Source organism: Lingula anatina, chromosome 8 (assembly GCF_051362555.1).
Source record: "Lingula anatina isolate TDL-2025a chromosome 8, LinAna3.0, whole genome shotgun sequence".
NCBI classification, from domain to species: Eukaryota; Metazoa; Brachiopoda; class Lingulata; order Lingulida; family Lingulidae; genus Lingula; species Lingula anatina.
Genome location: NC_141774.1, coordinates 11642975 through 11653973, shown reverse-complemented (window position 1 = coordinate 11653973; position 10999 = coordinate 11642975). Strand labels below are relative to the sequence as shown.

Below are 10999 nucleotides of genomic sequence, written 5' to 3'. Positions count from 1 at the left end.
AATTCTTGAGACCATGCAAAGGGTAGTCTTGAGCAACTTTCAGAGTGAAATCCATTCCTGTGTAGCACGCGTACACCGTACGTCTCACTGGCTGTATTTCCCCTTCCGTATCGTCACGGTCTTTGGTACAATGGCGTGAGTTGCTGGACACCGTATCCATTGATAAAGATGGTAAAGACACAGTGCTCTTAGGTACACTGTGGACTATACCAGTATGAGAGGCGAGGTCAATACAAGCACGCTTAATATGTTCTCCTTCACCTGACTCTGGTTTTCGTTCCATGCCTTCACTACTTAACCGATTCCTTTGGGTAGTTTTCTTGCTCGTCGGCGGGGTTTTGTTTTATGGTTTGTTTGTTTTTAAGTTATTGTTAAGTACTAGTAATAAGTAATCCCTGTGATTTTCGACAGGATACGACAATGCAAATGTTGACTTCCGTGCGTCCCTTTTGTTCACAAACCTGGTCAACTTCAGACGAACTACAAGAAAATAACATACGCACTGATCGAAGCTATTGACCTTATTGCAAGGCAGACTGACACTCTAGGACAATATGCCAGAATGCTTTTGGTCGATTACACTAAAGCATTCGATAGAATAGACCATACCCTGCTTTATCAAAAACTGTTTGAATTAGGTATCCAAGGAATTATTTCAAACTGGATTTACAGCTTCCTAACTGAGAGGTAACTAAGTGTGAAGATAGGTAGTGTGAAATCAGACTGGCAACGCATTAATGCTGGTGTACCACAAGGCACAAAACTAGGTCCAGTTTTATTTTTCATTATGATTAATGATCTGAGCACCAAATGTGACACATTCAAGTATGTAGATGACACCACAATTCTACCTGTATGCAGCAATGGATGTCTTAATTTGGTATCCATAGTCTTTTAACTTCGGATTCCCTCATGGCTCATCTTTTCCATGTTTTATAAGCAAGTTCTGTTTGATAATCTACAAGCAAGGGAGGTGCTACAGGGTTCATATCAGTATTTCTTGGTGACTTTGCTTCAAAGTCTATTCATTTTGCTGTAGCGAGTTGTTGATTTCTTTTAGTTTTTCTTTGAGAGACTTAATAAGATTAATTCTACTTTGCTCTAATGTTTACTCCTTTGCCAGTGTGTTACTGTGTGGAATTGAACAGGCTGCTTTTGCAAGTGTCAGTCCTTAAGTCTCAACCATGGCCTTCCTCTGAGATTGCTACCCAAAACCAATTGGTCAAATAGTACAGGAAAGAGCTGTTTTGGGGATTTTGCTATGCCACATTCATCTAGTTCACATGTCCAAGTCAACTTAGTCTTCTTTAGCACAGAAATGCCTCTTTAAAACTTCTGTAATAGTTACTCTGGCTTGCCAGATGATGAGAAAATTTGTGTGCAAACACCTTTGTTTTAACAGAGAGTGAGCCTCTTGCCCTGTGTTCAGGTCTCTGATCCATATACACACAGGTATACGGGAGCCTAATTGGATGCTTTATTACCTCTTCCGAGAAGGTCATATTTTCACCGTCTTTTGTCCATTTGTTATGGTTTCTCAGATTGTTACCAGCCTAACTCAAAAATTTCAGGATAGACATTAATGAAGTGTTTAGGATAAGTCATTTTTAGGCTAAAAGTAAGTACTAGTAGATTTTGGTGGTGATCTATTTGTTAATAAGTTTATTAAGAAAGTTTGTTTTAGTCTGTGTTTCTCCAATGATTGGATCTCCAAATATTTTTCCTCTCAACAGAATAATGATGGATTTTAAAAGAATTCATGGAACATATTGAGCAGTACCTATCCGTGAAGTGCAAGAATTATCTGCACCTATATATACATTGTCTCATAAACATCATTTGTCACGTTGTGCTTGAATTCTTTCATCGTCACTTACATGTGCCATACATCATTCACCATCAATGTACTTCACTCTGCAGCACCACTTCATGAGTTCCCTGAATGCATTATTCAGCACTGTTCTATAAAGAGACAAAAGATGTTCTTGTAGATCCAGACATTTTCTTGCAACTTCTTTACTGGTCTTAGTTTGTGATAGTGATTGCTTCCCGGATATATACATGTAGAATAATGCTACAGCTGCATGTTATCCATCCCTTTTTTCAGATAAATTAAAGATATTTACCTTTTGGTTGCTTGAGGTTAGGATAATTCTGATTCTTCTTTACGATTAACACCTAGCAGAATGTGAGAAATCTTATCACTACTACTAGTAAGTCCCTTTTATGGCTGAGATCCTGGCTCTTTCGTCAAGCTTGACAGTGAACTTTCAACAAGCAATTTACCAGTAACCCAAGTCCACTTGAAATGTAACAATAGAAGTGCTGACTAGAAGTCATATGAAAATTAAATTTTACAGCCCACCCCCATATAACAAACTATTGATCCTTAACTTGTAAATGATGTACGTCACTCTTGTTAGGGCGTTTTGGGCATGCATTTTGTCTGCAATATTGAAAATTTTCATTTTCTAACCTATATAGTTGCTGCTGAAAAAATTGCTGTCCCTTGTGTGTTATGTATCAATTTCTGTTCAAGAAAACGGCAAAGCATTTGAGATTCACTCAACCTTATTAATTACAGGCATATATATATATATATATATATATATATATATATATATATATATATATAATTACGACTCAACAGTTCAAATTCATTTTTGTTGGTGGCCATCTTGGATATTTTTGATAATTGGAGCTAAGATAATTACTTTTTGGAAAATTGGATTATAAACAGTAAAAGGACACTACAGTTTATCAAAATATATACTTTTATGATTTGCCTTTCATTCAAATTGATGCTTTTCAACATGTAAATCAAAATGTTTTTTTTTTTGTTTTGAATCCAGAAATTGACGGCCATTTTGGACTTTTCAACCCTAAACTGTAAGCCTAAAACCATTTTGAATCATTCAGTTATATATTCCATTCCATAACTTGAAGAATAACGCTCAGAAATAGCCTTTTAAGTAAGGCTCACAACATGTGGTATTGTCCATACAGGTAGCGTGCAGTTCATTTTTATCAATGGCAAACTTGGAATCATGATAAATGAAGCAAAAAAAAAAAAACACTTTTTGGCAGAAAAAAAGTGGCCAAGAAGCAAAATGAGATTGCAATACAGATAATTTTATCAAAAAATAAATATTTTTAATTTACTAATTATTCAATTTAATGTTTTTTAACATGCAAATCAAAATAATGTACATTTTGAATCCAGAAATTGGCGGCCATTTTGGATTTTTATACCCAGAACGAAATCTCAAAACAGTTAAAATTATTCAGTCATACATTTCATACCATGACCTGTGCAATAAATCCTCCATTAGGTAGTCTGAGATGTTTTATACTAAGAAAGGCTTGTTAACATATCAAAACAAAAAGACATTATATCATTTGTTGCGCCACTTGTTGCACACACTGAAGATCTAAGGCAATTATGATACCATCCATTGTATGATAATCTAAGCTAACCTTCACATTTAAAATTATTCAGACCTTTCAACACTATCGGTCTCCTCGAGAATCTCCCCATTTAGTGGCATAATCAACAACCAGTATGAAAATCAACAGCCTTTTAAGGGAGGCAAGACACCCTCTTCACACTGATTATAACCTTGATAAAGATATTATTCAACAAGGCAAAGGAGTTGTGTAAAGTTCAATCAACTCAAGTGTGAAAACAACACATTCTTTGTCACTTTTACGAGACAAAGGAGGCGAGCAAGTGGAGTAATTGCAATATACAATCAAAAGGAAATTAGTTTAGAAAGCTTACTTCGGGCCAGCCCTTTGCTTGTTCGAAGGAGAAATAGATATCGCGACGCGACCTTCGTGTGTTCGCGTAAACGTGTGAAAGACAGGCAACGGTCTTGAAGTATACCCCCTTCGCCTACATGTAAACTTGTTAGTTTGCCTCATGTTCACTATATTTCTTTCAGGTGGATCAGACAAGGCGTTGAGATCGATAAAAGTAGAGGTTAATCTAAAAAAACAGGTGCAATTTTTGTGAAATAGCTTAAGTGATGTGCACTAACCTACCCTGTACGAACATATTTATATCAATTCGCTAGGAAATTTCCTTTGATCTTTGTGTAAAATTAATAAAACTTGATGTTCAAGCAGCCCTGGCTCAAAAACAAGCTGGGTATGACACACACACACACACACATATATTTGTACATTTCTGTGACTTCTACCGAGAACTATAACATACCCACATAAAATTGAAATACTTATAGCAGATTTTTTTTTTTTTTTTTTGAATATTTAAGCCAAAGTAAGGGCATTTTGGCGAAATCCCCATATAACACAATGTATTTCTACCAAGGACTATAACATATTCACATAAAATTGAAACGTGGCGTTTTTCAGGACGCCACCTCTCGAAATCGATCTGGAATACCCCCATTTTTTCATATTTTTTACGCATATGGTGAGAAGATGTTTTCCTACAATTTTCATCAAAATCACTAGGGCAGAAATATTAGTTCTAAAATATAAGAGAGCCTCCTTAAGTTATGAGTGCAGCTTAATAATAATAATAATAATAATAATAATAATAATAATAATTTGTGTTTGCATCCATATAGTTAGATGCTACATAGTAACATTTAATATTTGAGAATAAGACTCATAAAATAGTAAAATTCAATAAATAAGAATAAGATTTTTAAAATATGAGAAAGAAAGATGAAAACCATTTAGTTTTATGACGATATTTAAATCATATTAAGGTTAAGATTAACTTTAAATCCACTACATTTAGGTCAGTTTTTATCAGTAGTTAGTGCTTAAGGCGCAAATGTCTTGGTCGACCTGATAGCTCTCAATTTTGTTACATATTTTCAATCATTTCACAGTACTCCTTGTCTTGCCAGCGCCTCCACCCACCTAACCAAGTGTCCATACGGTCGTACAACGCTGTCCACAGCTGTTTAAACTCCTCCACCTCTTCTGGGTCTGTCAAGTCATAATTACTAGGGTCCAGATATCCGAGCTCTACCAGACATTTTTCCTGGTGGGCCTTCTCCATTTGAAGACAATATTTAAGCTTGAGACGTTCTTTATGGGTCATAAGGCTGACCTTGGGATCCTTAGGTTCATTAATAAGAAAGTCTTGATCGACGCCTTTTAACGTGGCATCTTTCTGAGGCTCCAATATTGTCGAGCAGCGCGCATACATTGCACCTTCCACTAGCTGTATTTTCCCTTCCATACTGCCACGGTTTTCGTTTGAGTCACTGAACACCGTTTCCATAGAAGTATGTGATGTATACAAGTAACTCTTAGGTTCACTGTGGAGTATACCAATATGAGAGGCGCGGTCAATGCGAGCACGCTTAAAATGTTCTCCTTCACTTTTCTCTGGTTTTCGATCCACACCTTGACGATAAACCATTGATTCCTTTGTGTAGTTTTCTTGCATGATTAGCGGGGCTTTGTTTATGGTTTCCCTATTTAAGTTCTTGTTTCCTTGGCTATCCCTATGAATGTGAAAATGCAAATGTTTTCTTCTGTGTCACCCTTTTGTTCACCAGCCTGGTCATTGATGACAGGGAATGTAAGCCGGAAACGAATGTTCTCCACAAAGTTCACCTAGGAGGAAATTCATCGGACCACCTTCTTCTGTTCAGAGAGCAGAGATATTCGGGTATCCCAAAAGTTTATGTTTTGATAGGAGTATATGGTCACTCTGATCTCGGTACAAGAGATGGACACAGTAAGCAGTCTAAAACCCCGGTTAATACAGCGGGTATGGATCCTAAAAAGCTTGCCGAAGAAGAAATGAGGGCGATAATGTCCACCTTCAACATTGACGAAAACAGCGGCCAAATGAAAAATTGATTGGAAGAATGCGCATTAACTGTATCCAGACTCATACGTAAATCACAAAATGATGAACCTTGTTCAGAAATGCGAAATTCAACAGAAAATAAGTCAAACACATACAAAATCTAAGCCTGCTAAAAGATCTTCACACATGGGCGGCAACAGTTATTCGGGATTCACTTTGATTTCTCACAACTTGTAACCCAATAAGCAGAGGACAAATACGATTAATAGTCCTAGACTTGAGCTCTCAGCTATCCGCATTAATACTATGAACAATACAATATGAATAAAGATGTTCAGACTGTGGTTAGATACTCGCAGGATACTGTATATCTATGTAATATATATTGAATAAAGATGAAATTTTAAAACTGTTCAATTTCTACACTATAACTAAACGATTGCCCGAAAAAGTTTTCGTTCCAACACTCCGGAATTCAACTGTCAAACTGAAGTTATAAGACAGTCCATAGAAAAATTGAACATTTTAAAATTTAATATTTGTGAGTTACATTACTGAACAGATTGGATCAGAATATGTAATCAAATTATAAATTTCATACCACGGTGTTTGTCGTTGAATAATAATCAATCACATAAAAATGATGTGATTGTCAAACGCAAAACAAGGCAACAGTCTTTGAAAGACATTTTTTTTTATTTTTATATCTTAAACTCTTTATTTAATATATATATATATATATATATATATATATATATATATATATATATATATATATATATATATATCGGCCGCCGTAAAATTACAAGTCAACTTCCCATGCCTTTAGAAAGAAATGGCCAACAGATTTCACTTTAGAACAACAAAATTTTAACAAACAAACTTTTACACACTTGCTCAGTGTTGACCTTCAACTTGAACATTTAATGTCAATCGTGGTGGTAGTCAAATAAAACAAAACGGTGCAACGGGAATCATTTCTTATATCAACTGAGCCAGCTAACTACAGACAAATTCAGTGACCATTTTTCTATCCCCCGTTTCGAAAATGTTATAAACATAAAAACACAATACACTGCATGCTGTCACATCTAGATTTCTCAACTGTCGCATTTATGGAGTTGCTTAATGCCCCCATTTCACACAGACCACGAATCCCATGAATCGCCAGGAATTGACAAATTTCAGAATTCCTGGTTTAATCATAATCAGTTCGTGATATTCTTAACAGATTCGTATATATTCGTAGTCAGTTCTTGCAATTCTTGATCAATCACGAACTGATTACGATTCAACCACAAGTAGTCGTACCGGTTTGATACATTTTCCGTTTACCAGTGACCAAAACTAATGATTCAACACAATGCAATTATATGTACCCTGCAAAAGAATGTCCCCTTGGATAAGAATGTTTGGCTTTACGACATGAAGAGAGACCCGCTGGAGGAATGCGATCTGTCAGACACAAAGCCGTAGATCGTAAAGCGCATTCTGGATCGTCTAAAAGAAATCCGCCAGAACAACAAAATTTATCGCGCGGTTTCATGAATTGACGATAGAAATTGCAGTAAAAAAGGAGGAAATGTGAAGAAAAAACAACGTCGGGTCGTTGTGTGACTTTCACCCTAAACACTTTTTATGTTGCTGCAAAAAAAGGAACCGAGATAGCGATCATTTAAACCGCCGCTGCTGCTTTTACAGGTAGACATCCTCGCTTATCATTTAGATGCTGAGGAACGTAATAATAGCTACAGTACACTGTTTATCAAACCTCGGTCCAAGTTATGAAAGGTTTAAGCACAAAACGATAAGTTGAGGCTATTTTTTTTCATTCAAGACAAAATTAAGCATCTATGATGCGTGACAATAGGGACTTCACAAAGCTTTACGTGTACTTTAATATATTCCACTAACATATGGATTTAGGCTAGCGACGTAATCGTACCTCAACCTGAGGTAACCCCGATGAAAGCACCAGGATGAACACTGAAAAGCGGGGTACAATAATTAACTTTTTTAAAGATCGTTTACAACATGCTGTAAAATGACTGAGTCGTAAAAGGGTTAATGAACTTCTTTGTCTTAAAAACAATTCATTTCGAAATTAAAAGAAGCAGTTTTTCGGGAGGCATGGGAGGGGGAGACATAGTTAACGTCAGGTGATTCATTATAAAGCCGAGGAGTGTTTCACTATCAAATATGTAAAGCATATGTCATAAAAAAACACTATAATAAAATTTTTGTTACAATCTGCAACATCTGTTCATTTATATAGCAGAGCGAAGTTAACGCCAAAGGTAAATAGTAACTATACCATAATCCTTCTTGTCCATTTATTTCAATCGTATCGATACGTTCATAAAAGTCATAATTTTGTCGATTTATTGAAACCTATTTGTACAAAGTGGGTTAGCATAAGTTAATCAACAACCAGTATGAAAATCAGCTGCCTTTTTAAGTGAGGCAAGACACCATCTTCACACTGATTATAACCTTGATAAAGACATTATTCAACAAGACAAAGGAGTTATAAAGTTTTATCAACTCAAGTGTGAGAACAACACATTCTTTGTCACTTTACAAGACAAAGGAGGCGAGCAAGTGGAGTAATTACAATATACAATCAAAAGGAAATTAGTTTAGAAAGCTTACTTCGGGCCAGCCCTTTGCTTGTTCGAAGGAGAGAGATGGATGCATTTCGCGACGCGACCTTCGTGTGTTCGTGTAAACGTGTGAAAGACAGGCAACGGTCTTGACTGGCTGTTGATATTGTTTGTAATCAATATTAAAGTATACCCCCTTCGCCTACATGTAAACGTGTTAGTTTGCCTCATGTTCACTATATTTCTTTCAGGTGGATCAGACAAGGCGTTGAGATCGATAAAAGTAGAGGTTAATCTAAAAAAACAGGTGCAATTTTTGTGAAATAGCTTAAGTGATGTGCACGAACCTACCCTGTAGGAACATATTTATATCAATTCGCTAGGAAATTTCCTTTGATCTTTGTGTAAAATTATTAAACTTGATGTTCAAGCAGCCCTGGCTCAAAAACAAGCTGGGTATGACACACACACACAAACACAAACACACACACATATATATTTGTACATTTCTGTGACTTCTACAGAGAACTATAACATATCCACATAAAATTGAAATACTTATAGCAGATTTTTTTTTTTATTTTTGAATATTTAAGCCAAAGTAAGGACATTTTGGAGAAATCCCCATATAACGCAATGTACTTCTACCAAGAACTATAACATATTCACATAAAATTGAAACATGGCGTTTTTCAGGACGCCACCTCTCGAAATCGATCTAGAATACCCCCATTTTTTTCATATTTTTTATTCATATGTTGAGAAGATGTTTTCCTACAATTTTCATCAAAATCACTAGGGCAGAAATATTAGTTCTGAAATATAAGATAGCCTCCTTAAGTTATGAGTGCAGCTTAATAATAATAATAATAATAATAATAATAATAATAATAATAATAATTTGTGTTTGCATCCATATAGTTAGATGCTACATAGTAACATTTAATATTTGAGAATAAGACTCATAAAATAGTAAAATTCAATAAATAAGAACAAGATTTTTAAAATATGAGAAAGAAAGATGAAAACAATTTGGTTTTATGACGATATTTAAATTATATTAAGGTTAAGATTAACTTTAAATCCATTACATTTAGGTCAGTTTTTATCAATAGTCAGTGCTAAAGGCGCAAATGTCTTGGTCGACCTGATAGCTCTAAATTTTGTTACATATTTTCAATCATTTCACAGTATTCTTTGTCTTGCCAGCGCCTCCACCCACCTAACCAAGTGTCCATACGGTCGTACAACGCTGTCCACAGTTGCTTGAACTCTTCCACCTCTTCTGGGTCTGTCAAATCATAATTACTTAGATCCAGGTATCCGAGCTCTACCAAACACTTCTCCTGGTGGACCTTCTCTTTTCGGAGACGATACTCAAGCTTCCGCAGGTCAAGATGACGTTCAGATTGATCATGTCGGGATTTCTTCTCGTGCAAGTCACATTCAGGAGATTCTTTAAGGGTATTTGCTCTTCTCTTTTCATTTTTGTCTTCCTTATGAGCCATACCTTCACGAATGCGCATTCCATTTCGTGGGTGGTGCTTCCTCTTGGCTGCCGGGCTCACAGCCATAACGTCCATCATTGCTCTCTTGCACAACTGGGCCATCTGCAGCCAGACTGAGAAAATTAAGTAAATTAAGCAAATTAAGTTGGAATTGATGTTTTTCTTTCACTAATCACCAACTGTATAGTCTGCAGGAAATAAAAAAAAAACAATAATCACGAAAAAAAATTAAAAACACACAAGTATTTAGCATAGTTGTCTTGGGGAAAAAAGTAAGCTGAACTCCCCTTGCAAAAAGTGTCGTCCCTACGTCAATAATGAACATGGTCTAATTTTTTCTATTCAATAACAACTAGGCAGCTATCATCGTGAAATTAAAGGTGTGAGTAGTAAACAGTGAACTACCTAGCTTAATCACTGAAATAATCCAATACTTTTTATCGTGCTTCTCTTAAAGGAGAGGGGTCTATCTTTTAACAGGCGTTTCATGACATTTTGGAATTTGAGCACATCATTTAACAAGAAGAGGGTAAAGCATATCTCTGAATTTACCCTCAGAAGACGTCTTCACAATCAGGGTGTCTTCTAGGGGACTGTATCCTCCCCAGGGAGGTAAGATCGTCAACACTGATTGAAATGACCAGGTGTAGTAACTATGTGTCATATACGTAAAAATAATCCACGTACAAGCAATGTAACAGTAGACTGGTAATATGGGAACCAGATCCAGCCCCCAATGGCCAGAGCTCAATCCCTAGATCAAAACCTCATTTAGAATATGTGAGATAGCCGCGTAAATAAATAAATAAATAAATAAATAAATAAATAAATAAATAAATAAAAAACCTGCCGCAAATATGAGTATACAGGTACATATGTTGATATACTGATCGAGCTTTAGTCTTTGTATCTACAAGGTACATACCTCTCACCTTGCAATTCAAAGTTTTCCCACGATGAACCCAAAAATGAACCCTTTCTGTCAGTTTTTTTGTCAAAAACTGCTTAGTTCGAATCCGTCCTTCTCCGTCTGACGTAGATGTAAAATACCTTACGCTCATAAATGTCACTTCGTACTTAGTACGTCA

At 35.9% G+C, this 10999-nt stretch overlaps 1 protein-coding gene across 1 annotated transcript; it reads right to left on the bottom strand.

Moving 5' to 3' along the window:
* Window positions 1–9263: 9263 nt before the first annotated feature.
* On the bottom strand, window positions 9264–10950 carry LOC147760345 (uncharacterized). The gene is made up of 2 exons (XM_086994508.1): window positions 10837–10950; window positions 9264–10024 (listed from the first exon to the last, which is right to left on the bottom strand). Exon 2 carries the CDS (start codon window positions 10011–10013, stop codon window positions 9570–9572), a length of 444 nt encoding a protein of 147 aa, XP_086850634.1. The 5' UTR covers window positions 10014–10024; window positions 10837–10950; the 3' UTR covers window positions 9264–9569.
* Between the last annotated feature and the right edge of the window lie 49 nt (window positions 10951–10999).